Source organism: Oscarella lobularis, chromosome 1, assembly GCF_947507565.1.
Source record: "Oscarella lobularis chromosome 1, ooOscLobu1.1, whole genome shotgun sequence".
Taxonomy (NCBI): domain Eukaryota; kingdom Metazoa; phylum Porifera; class Homoscleromorpha; order Homosclerophorida; family Oscarellidae; genus Oscarella; species Oscarella lobularis.
The window spans coordinates 1,533,282-1,551,854 of NC_089175.1; the positions used below are offsets into that span (position 1 = coordinate 1,533,282).

At 48.2% G+C, this 18,573-nt stretch overlaps 7 protein-coding genes across 8 annotated transcripts; 3 read left to right on the plus strand and 4 right to left on the minus strand.

Moving 5' to 3' along the window:
• Positions 1-2: 2 nt before the first annotated feature.
• Positions 3-3,800, minus strand: LOC136189292 (protein dispatched homolog 1-like). Of its 2 annotated transcripts, none has more exons than XM_065977223.1 (3): positions 3,705-3,800; positions 3,507-3,630; positions 3-3,420 (listed from the first exon to the last, which is right to left on the minus strand). In XM_065977223.1, exons 1-3 carry the CDS (start codon positions 3,728-3,730, stop codon positions 280-282), a joined length of 3,291 nt encoding a protein of 1,096 aa, XP_065833295.1. In that variant the 5' UTR covers positions 3,731-3,800; the 3' UTR covers positions 3-279. The 2 variants fall into 2 exon arrangements, with proteins under 2 accessions (XP_065833295.1, XP_065833288.1); XM_065977216.1 differs by having other exon boundaries at positions 3,507-3,643; positions 3,705-3,794.
• Positions 3,782-7,230, minus strand: LOC136189320 (protein dispatched homolog 1-like). The gene is made up of 4 exons (XM_065977246.1): positions 7,163-7,230; positions 6,973-7,102; positions 3,893-6,913; positions 3,782-3,841 (listed from the first exon to the last, which is right to left on the minus strand). The coding sequence occupies exons 1-4, from the start codon at positions 7,207-7,209 to the stop codon at positions 3,797-3,799; spliced, it is 3,243 nt and encodes a 1,080-aa protein (XP_065833318.1). The 5' UTR covers positions 7,210-7,230; the 3' UTR covers positions 3,782-3,796.
• Positions 7,231-9,112: 1,882 nt separating this feature from the next.
• LOC136199714 (2-Hydroxyacid oxidase 1-like) lies at positions 9,113-10,662 on the minus strand. The gene is made up of 6 exons (XM_065989998.1): positions 10,524-10,662; positions 10,325-10,476; positions 9,644-10,167; positions 9,424-9,582; positions 9,300-9,369; positions 9,113-9,245 (listed from the first exon to the last, which is right to left on the minus strand). Exons 1-6 carry the CDS (start codon positions 10,655-10,657, stop codon positions 9,175-9,177), a joined length of 1,110 nt encoding a protein of 369 aa, XP_065846070.1. The 5' UTR covers positions 10,658-10,662; the 3' UTR covers positions 9,113-9,174.
• Positions 10,663-10,748: 86 nt separating this feature from the next.
• LOC136198101 (endoplasmic reticulum membrane protein complex subunit 7-like) lies at positions 10,749-11,656 on the minus strand. Its single transcript, XM_065988020.1, has 3 exons — positions 11,204-11,656; positions 11,069-11,149; positions 10,749-11,013 (listed from the first exon to the last, which is right to left on the minus strand). Exons 1-3 carry the CDS (start codon positions 11,654-11,656, stop codon positions 10,870-10,872), a joined length of 678 nt encoding a protein of 225 aa, XP_065844092.1. The 3' UTR covers positions 10,749-10,869.
• A 30-nt stretch (positions 11,657-11,686) lies between these two features.
• LOC136199444 (uncharacterized) lies at positions 11,687-14,352 on the plus strand. The gene is made up of 4 exons (XM_065989637.1): positions 11,687-11,734; positions 11,794-12,823; positions 12,887-12,955; positions 13,006-14,352. Exons 1-4 carry the CDS (start codon positions 11,732-11,734, stop codon positions 14,130-14,132), a joined length of 2,229 nt encoding a protein of 742 aa, XP_065845709.1. The 5' UTR covers positions 11,687-11,731; the 3' UTR covers positions 14,133-14,352.
• Positions 14,353-14,548: 196 nt separating this feature from the next.
• Positions 14,549-16,979, plus strand: LOC136199450 (germ cell-less protein-like 1). Its single transcript, XM_065989642.1, has 17 exons — positions 14,549-14,738; positions 14,789-14,874; positions 14,925-14,962; positions 15,021-15,117; positions 15,172-15,269; positions 15,342-15,388; positions 15,442-15,507; positions 15,568-15,633; positions 15,689-15,773; positions 15,835-15,925; positions 15,980-16,108; positions 16,163-16,232; positions 16,282-16,354; positions 16,412-16,473; positions 16,523-16,606; positions 16,663-16,750; positions 16,809-16,979. The coding sequence occupies exons 1-17, from the start codon at positions 14,602-14,604 to the stop codon at positions 16,887-16,889; spliced, it is 1,398 nt and encodes a 465-aa protein (XP_065845714.1). The 5' UTR covers positions 14,549-14,601; the 3' UTR covers positions 16,890-16,979.
• A 195-nt stretch (positions 16,980-17,174) lies between these two features.
• On the plus strand, positions 17,175-18,559 carry LOC136199452 (uncharacterized). The gene is made up of 3 exons (XM_065989645.1): positions 17,175-17,287; positions 17,336-17,841; positions 17,895-18,559. The coding sequence occupies exons 1-3, from the start codon at positions 17,242-17,244 to the stop codon at positions 18,192-18,194; spliced, it is 852 nt and encodes a 283-aa protein (XP_065845717.1). The 5' UTR covers positions 17,175-17,241; the 3' UTR covers positions 18,195-18,559.
• The last annotated feature ends 14 nt before the right edge of the window (positions 18,560-18,573 follow it).

Genomic DNA, 18,573 nt, shown 5'->3' on the forward strand with positions numbered 1-18,573 from the left:
GCACGTGCGGCCCGTGCGAGTTGCGTACACAGGTCTTCCTTTCAATATATATCTAAGAAACGGATGCAATAAAAACTTCTCCAAATCACTAAAATCAAAGCCCTCGAAAAAAAGTGGATTTCTTTTGATTTCTACAAAAGCCGGAATACTTCACTAACTGCTACGAGAAATTCCTTCAAAAATTGCATTAATTAAATACACAAGCAGATTGTTTGACTTTCTTCGACTTCTTTTTCAGCTCCTTTTGTACTTTGAATGACATCGTTCGTTCTAATATTATTACCAGGCAACTTGAACGCCGTGATCCGTCCAAATGTCAAGCGGATGACGACGAACTCCGTTGGGCAATTCTGCCGTGGCGACGTCCTGACTCTCCTCCACGTTTTCATCTGCCGGCTCCTTCTCATTCTTTCCTTGGTCATTTCTCCTCTGCGTCTCAGACACCACTATCGGTTTCAGAGCAATGGCACTTCCGTTGGCCTTGACGTCCTTCTCCTTTTCGAGGTCGTCCGTCGTCGGCGAGACGGAACTCGACGAGGCATAACAGTCCAGAACTCTGGGAATAGGCACTTGCCCAAACCGATTCTGCGGCCCCGCAATCGCGCACAGCGGAAGAAAGAAGAAATTCGCGTAGAGCCAACTAAAAGTCATAACCAGCATAAGAAAAAGACCGATCTGAAACAGATTGATAATGCTCGCCGGCATCATCATTGCCCCAGCAACGAACGTCGTCAAAGCGGCCATCGAGATCGCCTGACCCATTTGCCGAACGGCAAACAGAGTCCGATCGCGTCGAAGCGGCTCGGGACTAAGTCGGTAGGCGACGCCAAAGTGAACCGTAAAATCGACGGCGAGACCGACGGCAAGAGCCACGACAACAGACTCGACGACGTTGAGTTCCCAGCCAATGAGCACTACCGTACCGATAACGCAGAGAAGTACGAAGCCGATGGTGACAATCGCGTAGAAACTGACGACAATATTGAAAGTCGTTATGAAGAGAACGAAGAAGGCGAGAGAGAGAGCGACGCCCAACGACGTGAGAGTGCCGCTGAATAGATTTCGCTGCGTGTCGTAGAAGAAGAGAGACGACGATACCCAGCCGTCGCGCAGTCCCGCCGGTTGATTTGCGCCGCTCCATCGATCCATAAATCGATTCATTTCATCGTAGATGTCAGCCATTTCGTTGAAACGCCACGTGAAGTGGCGTTTTGTGACGATTTGTGACGTCACCGCTTTGACGTTGCCGTCGCCGTCGAATTTGACGCCGAAATAATCCTCCGCCGTCCGATTGATGAGAACGCCGTTTGCCCATCGTTTCAAACACGTCTCGAACGTCGTCGGACTATCGACGGGTAGAAAAACGTTGCAGCAAAGATCGTACGGTTCTGTCGACACCCAGCCACGCGATCGAGCCAACGTTTCGTGAGCGACGCACGCGTTCGCGTGTCGCAAACTCGCTAGCCAATCGTCCATTTCCGACGCAAAGCACGTCTTTGACAACTGATAGAAGGACTCGTTTCGAACTTGACGGCAGAAGTCGAGAAAATACGCCTGACGTTGGCGCGTGAATACGAATCCAGACTCCCAATCGGACTGAAACGTCAAATGAACGGGCTCGTCGCTCGGATCGAGATGATTTCCCCTGTCTTCCGCCTTGATGCCCCAAACAAACGTATACACAAATCGAACGTTTTCGTTCTCCGCCGGATTGGACGACACTTCAAAATTGAACTGATCTTCCAATTCGAGTTGATACGTTGCCAACGACTCGGACGACGTAAAGATTTGAAAGCTGTCGCCGTTAGACGGCAGACGAAGACGAGGCTTATAGAAAACGGCGATCGCGGCGGCAATCGCGAGAGCGACGAGAGCACCGACGAGCAGGAAACGAAATTTCACAATGAAACGAGGAAAAAATTTTCCGTAGATACTCTTCAATAGACGTTTGATGCCGTGAAAACACTTACGAAGGCAGCCAGGATCGCCGCCGCCGTCATCGTCGCTACGGCGACAACAGCGACCACAAAAACCGCCAAAATATTTTTCGTGTATAACGATGACGGCTGGTAACCACGTAATCATCAATAGATAGTTCATGATTATTGCCGTGCCGGCGAATATGCCAAAGACGCGAAGGGCCGTGATTGCCGATATGGCGTTCGTGTAGAACGCCGTCGCCGTCGTGAAACTCGTCACGAACATGGCCAGTGCCGCGTGTTTCAGCGTCATATCGATCCACGAAGCGACGTCGGCGTCCGGTCGCGTCGTCTTCGTGTGCCGCCAGATATCAAGATAGACGAAGACGTCGTCGGCGCCGACGCCGATGACGACGATGAAGGAGAGAAGATTGAGATAGCCGAAGAATTCTATGCGAAAGACGAAGTAATAGAGAAAATAGGTAATCACCATGGCAAAGACGATGGCAAGAGAGCCCATCGAGGTAATGAAAAACGACTGCGTGTAGATCCACATGATGACAAAGATGAAGAGAAGTGATATGCCGATATAGAGGCTTTCGCCAATAAAGCGTCCGGAAAAAATGCGAAAGGCGATGTCGAGATCGTGTCCGGCGATCGTCACCCCATCGTACGTGGGCCGATGCCCGGTGAAAAGATCTTCGTAGACACTGATGTACCAGTCTTGGGGCACGCGACTCGCTTCGGTGTTCATGGTTAGCGGATCGCGCGCCTCCGATTCGGTAGCTCTGCTCACCGGATCCAGAGTCTGATACAGAGTCAATGCGTATGTGAGCTTGGGAAAGTCGGCGGAACCGGCGACGAGAGCGTCAACAAAGCCTATGTCAACGAGATAGTGGAGGATTATGTAGACGGCGTTGAAACGAGTGCAGCGTCGAGGTACGGCGAAACAGTTGCGTTCGGCTTGCGGCACGTCGACGGAATCGTATTTGGCCTGCGTTTCAGCACACGTTCTCGTCAAGGAGTTGTTGCCGTACCACGGCGCGCAGTCGATCAGAATATCTCTCATTTCATCGATATCGACTTCTCGGAGAGCCGAGCAGGAGGAGACGTTGCGCGCGGCGGCGATGACATTTCCGAGCGACACGTCCGGACAACAGGAGGAGGTGGTGGAATCCTTGAGGCATATCGTACTAAAATTTGCTCTGGATCGAATTCGATTATTCGAGAACAGACACATTGCGTGGATCTTTTCCAGCGTGAAGTCGGCCTCGAAAACGACTCGTATGTGAGTCGCAAAACCGGTTGTCGTGCACAAAAGAGACGTATCGGCTTGACTGAGTTCTTCTTTGACGTCACTCGCTGGCGACGATTCCGGCTCAGGTAAATAGTCGTCAATTTTATTGAAAAGCGAATTGCGATTGGCGTCGGCCGTGTACTTTTCCACGTTTTGAACAGTGCGAATTTTTCGAACAATATCCGTGTTTCTCGAAGCGAAGCCCTAGAAATACAAATTAAATTTCCTGTACTGTACGTCTCAGACACGTGCCACTAACCTGATTAGTCTACCATGAAAGAATTTCTCACCTTTGCTGGTTCTTCGAACGACGGAAAAGGAACGATCACGAAGTCGAGAACGCCGCATACGACCGTTACGCCGAAGACGATGAGAAGCATGGCCCAGGGATATTTTCCTATCAGCCGCGCGTACCTAGAGGAAAGGACTGCGTTGATAAGGTCAAGAAAGTCAGGGACGTACGCGCACACGACCCCTACTTGGCTTACCTGCTTGATGTCTTCGCATTTTCCATTGCCTTTCTACAGAGAGAGGCGAGGACCCACCGGAGACAGTAGACGGCAATCTGTAGCAATTTCTACTATCCGGGACAGTACGTGGGCGGTGCAATCACTTCTAGAAAATGCTAGAAAAAGTGTAGAATCTATACAATACAACCTTCCCCAAAATCAAATACCTTAATTTCTACTTTTTTGCCGTCAGTAATGACTTTGTAAGATATTAGTTTGACTGCAGGTTCAGCAACGGCGAAATGAGAAGTACTTCTCTGCCTTCTCTCTTCGTGCAGAACGTCATCACTATCTTGACTTGCGCCGTAGCAGTCAAGATAATGCGGAATAGGAACCTGTCCAAAACGGCCTTGCGGACCGATCATGGCACACAGAGGAAGAAAGAAGAAATTCGCATATAGCCAGCTGAAGCTCATGATCAACATGAGAAAAACACCCGCCTGGAAAAACGTCAGTATACTCGCCGGAATCATCATAACACCGGCGGCAAACGTCGTCAACGCCGCCATAGTGATTGCCGGACCCATCTGACGAGTGGCATAGAGAGTCCGATCGCGTCGAGACGGCTTGGGACAAAGACGATAGGCGACGCCAAAGTGAACGGTGAAATCGACGGCCAAACCGACGGCAATAGAAACGGTCACCGACTCCAATACATTTAGCTCCCAACCTAGCAGCACGATCGTTCCCACGGTGGTGACGAGAACGAAGCCTATGGAGACGATCGCGTAAAAACTGACGACAACGTTAAACGTCATCACAAAGAGAACGATGAAAGCGAGACAGAGAGAGACGCCCATTGCCGTCAACGTACCGTCGAATATATTCTTTTGCAAGTCGTAGAATCTGAGAAAGGTCGACGCCCAGCCGTCGCGCAGTCCGTCCGGTTGACGCTCGCCGCTCCACTTCCTCATAAATTGCGTCACATTTTGATGAACTTCGTCCATGGAATCGAACTGAAAACTGAACGAATTCTTCATAACGATTTCCGTCGTTGCCGCCTTCACGTTGCCACGACCGTCGAACTTGACGCCGAAGTAGTCTGAATCGGTGGGATAGGCGGCCGCTTCGTTTGCCCAGCGTTTCAAACACGTATCAAACGTCGTCGGATTGTCGGTCGGAAGCGAGACGTTGCAGCACAAGTCGTATGGTTCGCTCTGCACCCAGCCGTGTCTCCGCGCCAACGATTCGTGTGCGACGCAGGCGTCGGACGAGTCGCGCAAGGTCCGTAGCCACGCGGACATTTCGGAGGCGAAGCAAGTCCTCGTGAAAAGATGAAACGGTTCCGCTGCGACTTTTTGGCAAAAATCGAGAAAGTACTCTTGACGTTCTCGCGTGAAAACGAATCCGGAATTCCATTGGGATTCGAAAGTCAAATCGTTAGGAAAATCGTCGGGATCGAGATGATTGCCATTGTCTTCGGGCGCGACGCCCCAGACGAACGTCAGAGGCAGACGACTGTCCGCATTCGCCGACGGATCGGACGATATTTCAAAACGAAATTTGTCGGAAAGCTCGAGATCGTACGTCGCAAGCGGCTCGGACGCGACGAAAAACTGAACATCGCCATCGGAGGGAAGCCGAAGACGCGGCTCATAAAAGACGGCAACCGACGCGGCAATCGCCAACGCAGCAAACACGAAAAGAAAAACGTAGCGAATAGACGACGTAACAAGACAAGGAATAGCCGTCCCATAAACGCCATTCAAAACCGTCTTAACCCGACGAAAAAATCGCCGCAGACGACCGGGCGAACTCGAATCGCCTCGAACGCAACGTCGACGTCGACAGCAACCGTCAAAATATTTTTCGTGTATGACGACGACGGCCGGCAACCAGGTGATCATCATGACGTAATTGACGACGATCGTCGTACCGGCGAATACGCCGAAAATGCGTATAGCCGTAATCGACGAGACGACGTTCGCGTAGAAGGCGGACGCCGTCGTAAAACTCGTGACGAACATCGCCAACGCGGCGTGCTTCAGCGTCGTTCGAACGCGCGACGTCAACGAGGCGTTCGGATTCGTCGACGTCGTGTGTCGCCACACGTCGAGATAGACGAAGATGTCGTCGGCGCCGATGCCGATTGCGATGACGAGCGAGAGAACGTTGAGAAAGCTGAAGAAGGGCACGCGAAAGACGACGTGATAGAGAAAATAGGCGTTGACGACGGCGAAGACGATTGCGAGGCAACCCATCGACGTGATGAAGAACGATTGCGTGTAAATCCAAATGATGACGAATATGACGACGAGGGAGAGCGCCGGATAGACGCCTTCGGCGACGATTCGTCGAGAGAATATGCGAAACGATATGCCGAAACTGTAGCCGGCGACCGCGACGCCGTCGTACGCGTAATCGCGTGCGGATAAAACGTCTTCGTATAGATCGATGTACCAATCTTGCGCGAATCGCCGCTCGTCTTCGTCTTCGTTCTGCGCCGACGAATCCAATGTCTGATATAATACCATAGCATAGGTAAGCGACGGAAATGTCGATTGGGATTTGTCGACTAGGGCGTCGACGAAATCAACGTCGACTAAATAGTGAAGTATTATGTAAACGTAGACGGCGTCGAGACGACAGGACGGGGGGACGGCGTCGAGACATTTCGCTTCCGTGCACGTTATCGTCAAGAGATCGTCGCCGTACCACGGCGCGCACTCAGACAGTCGTTCCTTGACGGCATCGACGTCAGATTGTCGTAAGGCGGCACACGACGAAACGTTGCGCCAGGCTGAAATGACGTTTCCCAGCGATATGTCCGGACAACAGTTCAAAGCGTTGTCTCGTAGACAAATGGAATCGAAGCCCGATCTCGAACGAAGAACGTCGTGAGAAAAGGAACACGTGGCTTGAATTTTTTCCAAGGTGAAATCGGCTTTGAAAACAATTCGAGGACTGACGAGAAAATCCGTTGCAGTGCACAGTTGCAAAACCGCGTCGACTCTACTACCAGAACTAGTAGTAGTAATAGGAGTTGGGATGAAAGTAGGACTTGTAACCACTGAAGGTGTAATCACTGAAGGAGGATCTGTAATCACGCACGACGGCTCCGAGTCTGAAAAGCAGGAGACGTCTACTTTGTTAAAAAGCGTGTCGACTTCTGTCGCCTCCGTTGAATTTTGTATGTTGTCCAGCGTCAGAATTTTCTTCTTTATGTCTGTGCCACGAGTCTCGAAGCCCTGAAATATAAAAACGATGACGTCATAAGTTTTATACCCCTTTAATTATTAATGTCAACCTTGGAAGGGTCGTCGAAGGACGGTAGAGGAACGATTGCGTAGTCCAGAACGCCAAACAGAACTGTCGAGCCGAATACGATCAGAAGCATTGCCCACGGATATTTGGCGACGAAATCGGCGTATCCGATCCTTGGGAGAGATGGCTTTAGTTTGACTTCCACTCTCCTATCTAAATAGCGGACGTCTCACCTGGCGCATTGACACTCAGAACGGCGGCGTTTCGTCTCCGAATCCATTTGCTGAACTGCTGAATTAGAGTCCCGTATCTAGTTTCGAACGCATCAAGTTTGGAACAGGCGTTTATACCCTAAAACAGACTAGGATAAAAAACGGTTAAAAGCGAAAATGTAGCACAATAACTCACAAATCTTCCTGTAAAATTGCAGCTCTCTCCGTTGAGTGGTATGCGAGTAAGCGCAGTTAGAAGAGGAGGAAGTCATGTGATCGGTCTTTCGAACACACCCATCGGCTTTGGAACAGCCTCTCTAACTCTGTTATCCGTCATCGCACAGAGACGTGCTATGTACCGTTGGAAAGCTTAAAGCCTCTTCTATTTAGCTAAATTTACGCGATTGTCGTAGATTGTATTCTCGCTGAGATATCGCCGGTAGAGTACCGACGGGTAGCGTGATCTAGATTGGAACGCAAGTTTTTTCTTAGCCAACCGGTTCTACGCCTTCAAACGCCACCAAATCGTGCATGCAGTCTTCCTGTACTGCTATCTCTAGGATTCGACCGTTATGTAGCTATAAACTCCTGAAAGGGCCTTTATCTATGAAATGGGCCGTTGAAGAGCATGTCAACCCGGAAGCACAAATTCTAGCTAAGACAGTAATTTGCTTGTTTTCTTCAAAAAATGCAAAATCATGTTTTTCTGCTTTGGCTAGGTAGGAATATTGGAGGTTTTACGTACGGGGCATAGAGGTCTCACCAACATTGAAATGTGACCAGGCTTGTTGTGAGTTCATTAGAATTCATCAATAAAGACACATAACAGGTCTTACAGGTTCTCTAAAGCATTTATCTTTGAGCAGCTAGTCTTGGTTTTCACGGAGTTCTAGTATGTTACATCATAGACTCTCAAACTACCAAGTCTTGATGTTTTTGATCATATAACGTTATTTAGAGTGAAACTTTTTGAAGAAAATAAGTTCACGAACAAGCCTAGTCAAATTTTAAATTTTTGCGAGAAACCTTCAAAAATTATACTAAACCAAGAAAAAGAGATGTGATTTATAGGAGAAAAAACGCAAATTACCGTTATAGCTTCAATTTGTGCTACCGGATTGCTTTCTCACATCAAATGATCTTCAATGGCAAATTCCTTTCAGGAATTTATAGCTACATAACGGTCGAATCCTAGAGATAGCAGTACAGGAAGACTGCATGCACGATTTGGTGGCGTTTGAAGGCGTAGAACCGGTTGGCTAAGAAAAAACTTGCGTTCCAATCTAGATCACGCTACCCGTCGGTACTCTACCGGCGATATCTCAGCGAGAATACAATCTACGACAATCGCGTAAATTTAGCTAAATAGAAGAGGCTTTAAGCTTTCCAACGGTACATAGCACGTCTCTGTGCGATGACGGATAACAGAGTTGGAGGCTGTTCCAAAGCCGATGGGTGTGTTCGAAAGACCGATCACATGACTTCTAACTGCGCTTACTCCCATATAACTCATTCTCGCTGCAATTTTACGCGAAGATTTTCGAGTTATTGTGCTCTCATGCGCTCACATGACTTCCTCCTCTTCTAACTGCGCTTACTCGCATACCACTCAACGGAGAGAGCTGCAATTTTACAGGAAGATTTGTGAGTTATTGTGCTACATTTTCGCTTTTAACCGTTTTTTATCCTAGTCTGTTTTAGGGTATAAACGCCTGTTCCAAACTTGATGCGTTCGAAACTAGATACGGGACTCTATAAGATTTAGATCGGATTTGCCGCTGGCAGTGCCACCCGTGCACGTTCCAAGGGCGTATCTGGCCTACAAATCGGTAACTCTTCAAGCTGCTTGTCCCGGATACACTAATCCCTAAACCTAGAGAACAATGGAGTGAGAGGTTCCTACCAGCTCTACTGTACCTAACCACTGTAATTGTGACCGTAACTGTTTGTTTATCCAGAGATAAAAGTTTGGTAAAACCTTAACCTAATTAGCTACAGTAGATACCTCCAGATAAAAAGCAAGTCTCATACGTCTAAAGCTTTGACCAGTAATACGACTCATGAGCAACAAGAGCCCTACTAATATCATTCAGAGATGTGCACCCTGAAAGAAGGAGCACGTGATAAAATTAAAAGAAAAAAAGCTCTTCTGGATTACCTGACAAAGCCATTGCTGTACGAAACTCTTCTCGCAGTATTTCCATCACTTGCTTTACTCCATCTGCTCCCTATCGCAAATCCAATCCAAAGAAAGGAAAAGGAAACTCACGAGTATGCCTCACCTTATATGCAAGACCAAACAGTATAGGTCTCCCAACAAATACGGCCCTGGCACCCAAAGCCAAAGCCTTTAGCACATCCGTTCCATGTCGAATGCCTCCGTCAAGGTAAATCTCAGCTCTACCATCAACAGCATGAACGATCTCAGACAACACCTCAATCTAAATCAACCAGATATTTCACAGAAATGAAGATATACTGTACTATATGAATTTTGCCTACGGTAGCTGGAACTCCATCTAGCTGTCTTGCACCGTGATTGGATACCCATATTCCAGACACGCCTCTTTCGACCGCCTCTCTTGCGTCTTTGCCGGTCAAGATTCCCTTCAAAACGATCGGCAATCGAGTGACTGATATCAGCCAAGGCACGGAGTCCCAATTTAGAGTAGGATCGATCATCGTCTGAAGACGCCGAGCCATTCTAGGGTTGCCCTGACTTTGAGTCTCAGAAAATTTGCTCGCCGTTTCCTTTGAAAAATTCTCAAATTTCAACGAACGAGGCAAAACGAAGCGATTTCGGATGTGATCATAACGTTGTCCCATCATGGGCATGTCAACGGTCAGCACAATCGCTTCGTATCCCATCTTTTCGGCCCGTCGAATCAGATCAACAGTCGTCTCGCGACTGGAATCAATGTGGAGCTGAAACCAGCGCACGCCGCCGGGTGCCGAGCGCGCAACGTCTTCAATTGAAGTTGTTGACCACCAACTCAGCGTCATGCAACTGCTGAGATCAGCTAGTGCTAAAAATCAATCAATCAATCAATCAATCAATCAATCAATGCAAAATGCTTTATATGTAGCCCGCGTCACTGGCCGCGTCAGTACGAGAGGGGAAAAGAGATAAATTATAAACAAATAAATATACGTGGGAGTTCTGTCTGTCACATTCCCCCGTACCTTTTGCTGTGGCGATTTCTCCGTCCGGGTGAGCCATCCGTTGAATTCCCGTCGGAGCGGCGCAAATAGGAAAGGCGATGCGACGTCCGAGCAGTGTCGTTTCGGTTGAAACGCGAGAGACGTCGCGAAGAACGCGCGGACGAAGACGCAGTCTTTGCGAAAACATTCGGTCTTTTGAGAGCTGATTGCGGCGTCTGACCTTCGAAATGCTGCCGTGTTCTCTTCCAGCGTTTGCTGTCCACTTGCTCCGGAGAAGTAGTAGTCTCTGGCGCTCTTGGGGAGATGCTCGTGTGCGTAGCGTTCGAAATCGGAGACACAGACAAGAGCCGCCATTACATTTAGCGGTTCTGCGCGTATCAGTGCGTGTTCTGCGTAAAAAAATTCTTGAGACTTGAGATGAGCGGGGATCTGAAAATCAGTATTGTATTTGTGAGTGTGACCGTTTGTTTTATTCTTGTTAGTGCAATCTAGCAGGCATAGAGACAAATTCAATATTACTTGTCTACCCAGACTACAAATATTATCATCAAATGTCTCTCTAACTGTTATTTCCTTTTCCCGGTACCAGAAGGTTTCTTGGTCACTTTACGCTTTGACGTCCCAGAGAACATTTGTTGTAGCCATTTTGAAGGGTCAAAAACATCCGATGGTCGCGTGTTGAACATGTCACGTCTCATATCCTCCATTTGCTATCAACGAAGAAAAAATAAATAAAGAGTAAACAAACTAGCAAGAACAGTTCACCTTCTGCGAATCAGCATCCATGGAGCCCATCAGCCGAGGAATGACAGCCAAAAGCAGTACAGGCAAAAGCATCATAAGCACCTAAAAAAACCACATCGCATGACGTCATCTTTTCTAGTCTATGATCTCGTTTACCATGGGATTCATAAGGGAATCGGTCCAATGCCACGTCTCGCGCTTCTCGAAGAAACTCGCCTTACCTTTTGTCTTGAAGTGAAGCGGATAGCGTATCTGCTGAACGACGCCCGGCTGAAGCCAGTCGACGCGACGCGCTCGCATTTTTCCTTTGCTCTTCGAGCTGATTTCGACGCGCGCCGGCTGAAAGCCGTGATTCGGCGAGCTCACTTCGACCACGTGCGATCCGGGCGGCACGTTTGAGACGATGAACGAGCCGTCAGGCTTCAGAAAGCCGACGTACTCGCCGCCGTTGACGATTATTCGCGTTTGAGGACCCCAGTCGGCGATCGGTTCGTTTTCAACAAACACTTTGCCTTCGATCTTGTACACAGCGTTCCCATCGGCGTCGGCGTCTTCGCTTTGCGAGGAGACGAGCACAAACGCTCCGAAAAACACGATTAGCGCACGCATCGTTGAAGGGCGGCGCATGTGCAGCAGACTACAGACTACAGCGGCAGCCCGCATCCGCTCGCATCAGTCAGAATTATGGTAATCAAATGCATTCCGAATCGCTATCGGGGAGACCGTGATTGTTTGAATCTTCGCAGACCGAAGAACGTGTGAGCCGCGAAACGGCGTCGAGCGATCCTGCTGCTTTACAGGATGTCGAAGGAAATGGTTCACAACTGGAGACTTTGAGCGAGTCATTGACAACCGCGTTGGTTGGCGCCGGGCAACCCAGTATCTTGGTTAACGCTTCGTTTGAAGATAAAGTGACGCAGCTACACTTGGATCTCGTCCATGATGTGACGATCAGCATTGGACCAGAAGAAGATAAACAAACGATTGTCGTTGATTCAACTTTTGAAGTCATCTTCCCGGAGTCGGCGCTTGACTATCAAACAGATGTCAATATTTTCGTCTACAAAGCTCGTGAAGCGGGCTTCACAAGGTTCGTCGCAGTGGAACCGGTCGGACTTCAATTTACCTCACAAGTTGAGCTTCGTTTTCGCCACTGTCTGACCTCTGAAAGGCCTCGGACCATCACATTTCTCTATTGCAACCACTTGATCTCAGGTTGCACGTTGGAAAGAGCTGAGCTGTGGAACGAGCAGACAGCGAGTGACAGTCAGAGTGCAATAACAGTCGATGACGATTGGGCAATTTGGCGAGTTGACGATTTTAGCGGAAGAGGCGCTGGGTTGAGTGGCTTTCGGCGGCTGTCCCTCATGGCCTTCATATCTCGGTCTTTCCACCCTCAGCCAATTCAAGTTTGTTTTCATTTGGTAGCTGACGATGATCACGAATCTGTCATTAAGGATATTGAGTACCATAGCCCACAATTCCGCTTTCACTCTAAGGCATGGGTATATATTGAATCTTCATGTGAAAGTGTCACGTTGAAGCTTGAGCGCATCTTTGATCCTTGGACGAAGTGCGAAGTTCTGTGCAATCCGTTTCATTTCACTTCTGAGAAAGTTGACTTTTTCTTCAATGAACATGATGCTTACAGGAAAACCCATTTATTCTTGTTTACGACACCGTATGAATCTCGCCATTCTCCTTTTATTGCTGCTTTTTCCATGGGTGAGACGGCCCTGCTAATACGTGTGAATTCGCCGGCGACGTCAAGCAAGGGTAAAAATTAATAAGCAGGTGTAAATGTATATACATATCTAGTGATAATTTGTCCTTTTACAGAAGAAAGGAGCACGAAGACAGAAGAACCGCAGTTACCGCAGTTACCAACTCCCAGTCCGCCAAGAACCGGTAAGCGCATCTAGCAATGACAAGATAAATTCTTATGTGCTAATATGTAGGTAATATTCGGGTTTTGGTGCTGTCCGATGAATGGACTTCTTCAAAAGGAGGGCTTTCGACATTCAATCGCCTCTTATGCGCTGAGGCGCTATCAAAAGCTGATGGCGTCGACGTCATATGTGCTGTGAAGTCCTCCTTTACAAAGGAAGAATACGATTCCGCCGCCGCAGTGAATGTCCAGCTGACGACATTCCTCTTGCTCCGGGACGTGGTAGATGTCGTCGTGGGCCATCAACAAGTAACAGGCCACGACGCACAGGAGTACGCTCACAGCTTCGGTGAGGCCGGTCACAGAGTTTGCCATGTCCACTTTCTTCACACTTGGCCAGAAGATCTTGAGCGATTTAAAGGAGGAACTGATGCAGCGCTAAAGGAAGAAGAAAAAGTGGAAAAACAGCAAAGCATTGCAAAGAAAGCGTCTGTCGCTGCCTGCGTTGGCCCTTTTCTCTTTAAAAAGTGGGATGCGCGTCTCCGTGGCGAGAATATGCTTCGTTTCACTCCAGGCCTGATCAATCCGTCGGATGGAGTCCACAGGATTGCTGGCGAAGTGACCATTATAACCATTGGCAGGCTGGACGACACCATTGTCAAAGGCGTGGACACCGTCATTGCCAGCTTGGAGCATATCAAGGAGAAAGGGCACAGCTACATGAAGTTCGTTTTTCGCGGCACGCCTGAAGAGCAGGTGGAAAAACGGGAAGCAGAGTTGCGAAAGATCTATAAGAATGCCTACGTGAGGAAGTTTGATGACTTGCCAGGTAAGATCGACGACGATCTCCTAGGAGTCGATTTGCTGCTGATGCCGTCGCGAGGCGAGGCATTTGGCCTCGTCGCATTGGAAGCCTTGTCAAAAGGCATTCCATTCATAGCCAGCTATTCGTCCGGATTTGCAATGTGCATCCGGGAGATCATCGGAGAAGTGGAATTGGATGACTGGTTCATTAGCAATGAAGAAGGTCCCGACGTGTTGGCAGAGAAAATCATTGGAATCGTCGGCACGGAAGAACAACGGAAGGCATCGTTCGAGAAGGCAAATGACATCAGGAAAAAGTACGATCAAAAATTCAAGTGGAAGCCGCAGGCTGAGGCACTGCTTCAAAAATGCCGCGAATTTCTAGATCAGTAACTTCTTCAGCCTTGTTTGCTTGTTATGTCGTCGCTATATTTTGGTTGTTGTGTACACGTTTCTGCAAGAGGTTAGGGTGTGTACTGTATTTGTGAGTGGTTTATTGAACGTGAAGCAGCTAGTGAAACGAGGAGTCTCGAAGATTTGCATGACACGTCGAACAGGTAAGATCACGATGTTGCGTGCATCATGAGACCGATTCCTTCTGTACACTAAAATTGTTTGACAATATAGCGCATCATCTATGCACTGCACACGTAGACTACTTCCGTGTTCATGTAGAACACTGTGCTGCGCTATATTTTCCCACCGTAAGATGGCTTTGACAGAATGAGATTTATTCGCCTTCGCTTCCTTCGCTTCCTTCGCTTCCTTAGCATCCGATGACGAATTTAAATGTCCCGTACAATAAAAGTTTGTCCCGTACCTCAACAACAGCCGGCTGCTAACCGTGCAGCCTCTTCGGACGATGGGGAACGCCGTTCCGAAGCTCGACGGAATGACATTGTCTCCGACGGACGCGTCGTCGCAATCGGCGCGAAAACGAGCGCACCATTCACACGAAAGCGACGAACAGTCGGAAATCGTCGAAGAAGCGGCGCCGAGGTTCGACGAAACGCGTCTTCTAGCGCTCCGATCATCTCTCGGTGCTCTAGACAAAAGATTCGAAAGACGTCGTTGTACATTTACGAAACGATGTTCGTCCAAGGCGCAAACGCGGACGTCGTGATCGCCGCTTTAGGTACGTACGAATAGCCGTACTGCAACGATAGTCGATCGTCGTCTCGTCAGGCAAAGAGTGGCGTCTCCATCGGATCTATCTGTGCCAGGTTCGCAAGGGAAAAGAGACACGCCTCCCTATTTCTGACTCGTCCGCTCTCTTTATAGTCGTCCTATTTCTCCGCTCTCTTCAACGGAAATTGGAAGGATTCGAACGATTCGCGCATCGAAATCGAGATTCTCGATCCAAACATAACGAAAGAAGGCAAACGACGTCGCGAACGTGATTCCGTCATAGTTCTAATCTGATGTCACACAGCTCTTCACGCGACCTTTGGTTCCCTCTACAAAGACGACGTCACGCTGACGACCGATGAAGTCGTTTCCGTACTGGCAACGAGTCGCATGCTTCAAGTGGTGAGAGGGAGTTCACCTTTCCCTCCTTGGGAGGAGCGCTAAATTGACGAATAAATAAATAAAACTATATAGGAAGGGCTACTGGAGCAGTGCATCGGATTCATGACGAGTCACATAACGTAAGTGGAACTAAACGTTTCCTCTTCGTTTCGTCTATCAAATGAGATCATAGGCCCGAAGTGGTGTGTGTATTCTATCAGGCGGCTCGGGAGTACGGGCTCGAATCAGTCGAGCTTCAGTGAGTAATAAAAGTCTGCTCATCGTTTTGAAGATTTTTGGCGTTTGCTTCTTCCTAAAGATGCTTTGAATGGTTGCAGCAACGTCTGATGACAGCTCAAAGTGTGACGTTACTGAAGGAGCTCAGGCACATTACCAGTTTAATTAATTAATTAATTAATTTTTAAAAATATGATTTATAGTGGGGAGCTGCTGCTTCGGTTGGTCGTCTCTCCGAAGCTGTTTGTGATGCAGGTTGAGATGGATTTATACACGCTGGTTAAAGAGGTGGGCGGATAGTGATATCATATGGGCAGGTCTGAGTAAACGATGCCTCCTATCTGTTTAGTGGCTCTATCTCCAGCTCTTTCCTAATTCAACAGTGTCTGATATTGTGCAATTACAGAAGGAAGCAGACGCTCATTTTAGTTCCTTGAAATGTATTTTGGTTTTTCTCTCTCCTTTTGCTGTTTTGCGGTATGCTATCGATTTAGCTGGCGAATTTTTGGATACCGAAGCCGGCAAACCCTACCGCGACATCTTCAAGGGAATCCGTTTTCAGCATATCATAAACGACGCCTCGTCGGTGCGGATATTGGACAGAGAGTCAATCATACCGCAATGTAAGACAGCGGAGGGGAAAAATAATCAGAAAACTAAATGCGAATTCGCCGTAGCTTGGCTACTACCGCTTTACAAGAAACAATGGCAAAAGATGCTGAAAGTAAACCAGAAGCAAGACCACGGGTAAGACGTCCGAGAAGATGAGGATCCCAACTTCATTCCGCCATTGCAGTCCTAGCATGAACGAAGACGTATTCGACGCCACCTGTATACGGTGCGGTCGCATTCTACAGCAGAACGGCGAGGCAAGCATATAGTAGAATTCGCCCTAATCATCAAACGAGTGATTGCTTTGCGTCTAGTACTGTTGGAGATGGACGGGATACCTGTTCGGCTTCGACGTGCTGGTATCATTCTCTAATGGGTCAGTGCTGGACTTGTGCCTCCTGCGTCTAGTCAACGTTACTCTATAGGTTCATATTCTTTAAGCGTAATACGTATAGTCAGCCGTGTCTGTCGTCCGTGAGTCTGCAGTCAAAACGAGCTATAGCATTAAAGTAAGATTCTTTCAGCCGTAGTCCGTTCCTAATAGCATTGAGTCTGTTCTTTTTAGAGTAACAGCGGCGTCTTTTGATGCCAGTGGTAGACCGACCTTTAAGAAATCGACTGATTTCATTCGTGTGGTCTTTGCACCTGACGAAGTGAGATCAAATGGCTACTTCACGTCTTCCCGTACTTTGTTGACTTCGTGTATTATAGGAAGTTCTTGTGATGACCTTGGAGAAGCCCGTTCGGTTTCCGCTCCACTTGTCTGTCAGCATGGCATTGGTGAGCGAATAAGTAAGGAAAGAACGTATAAATTTTCACGTACGAGAGAAAATCCGCCTATGTATTTGATTAAGAACAGAGCATAAGTTTGTACAGATCAAAGCATGTGACATGTAGTCGTCTCCTTCCTACTGACAGTTCGGTTTACAAATCTAAACGCCTTTAGATTCAGTGCCACGTGTAGGTGCAGCAAGGTGTCACATCGCAGCTGGAAGGATTTGTAATTTCGCGCTCTATTTTTCTGTCCTTGGTCCTACGTAAGATTAGTGCAGCTGAAGTGCACAGGAATCAACTTGTTACGAGCACCTGATCTTCAAGGGAATAAAATCGACCGAGTTTACTCTTCCTTTGATCACTTCTACAGATGAATGCGATAGACACTGTCGTCGTTGTATTGCTGACAACATTAGGTATGTAACCTGCCTTTCATTCAGTCAGGACATCGTTTTTTTGTGCAGGTAGCATTGGGTGCAGAGAGGAAGTCGGTCCACAATACACGCGCTCTCTTACCAAATACGATCAAGAGGAAGAAGACGGAACGAAGCGTGCTCACGTTCAATTGAATTTCTCTGACGAAGGCGGAGTAGCAGAAGCGGCGATGCAACTTCGACGTCAGTGGAAAGTACGTAAGAAGAGGGGCACGGCCGTTCTCGACAGTTTGAGTGCATCCGTTCGGCGCTATCTCGACGATCTCAACATCACCGACTCTGAAATTTCTCCACTCACCACGGTCCTTTGCGCGCTCCAGTCGTTTCCTCACGTTCGCTCGCTCTCGGAAATCTGCGTCAATGATAGTACTGGTGCCGTCAATTGCACGCAGTACAAGAAAGCAATGATGATGTTGCTAAAACCAGCGACTAGTCTATCATCGCTGAACGCATTGACGCAGCTGACGTCAATTATAAGGCGACGAATACTCAGAGAGATAAAGAACAAAATCAATGAAACGATTGACTGTCGAGAGGTAAGGGAGAGCTCCCTTGTGTGTTTTGGGGAGGGAATGTTCTGGTCGATTAGATGGGCAATCGCAATGGAAGCATATTGGATGTCACCGGTTTTCTCACAGTGAAATTGAATCTTTCGCGCTCCGAGTGTAATGAATTCTTGAAAAGAATGAATGATCAGGGAAAGAATAGCATAAATATGAGCCCCAAAGAGCTGAAAATGGCCACCTTCTGTGTCAGGCTCGTCCGGCTTCCGACTGCGGCCGTCCCGTCCGTGGAGACAACAGTCACAACAGAGAGTAGTTCAGGTCGTCAGCTGCTGGTCAGCGTGACGGTGCTCGGTGTAGCAGCTACAGCACGTTTCTTCTTATAGTGTGTGTGTGTGTGTGTGTGTGTGTGTGTGTGTGTGTGTGTGTGTGTGTGTGTGTGTGTGTGTGTGTGTGTGTGTCGACCGTCTAGCTTTCCTCAACTATTGGTGCCGAAGATTTTCTGTCTGCCTCCAGCGACAGAATTCGCGAACCGTGCTAGCAAAGCTTATGGCCATCGTGCCCAGTGCTAACCATCGCCCAACTCTGGGGCCTCCGGACACAGACATTCGCTATTTCTCATCGTAACCGACTTTCTCTTGTCCCCTTCCCTTTGTGTGTTTGTGCGTGTGTGTGTTTTGCTCCCCTTCCCAACTTTTCCTTATCTACTGTGTTTTTAAGGATCTATCCAAATATAATGTGTGTGTGTGTGTGTGTGTGTGTGTG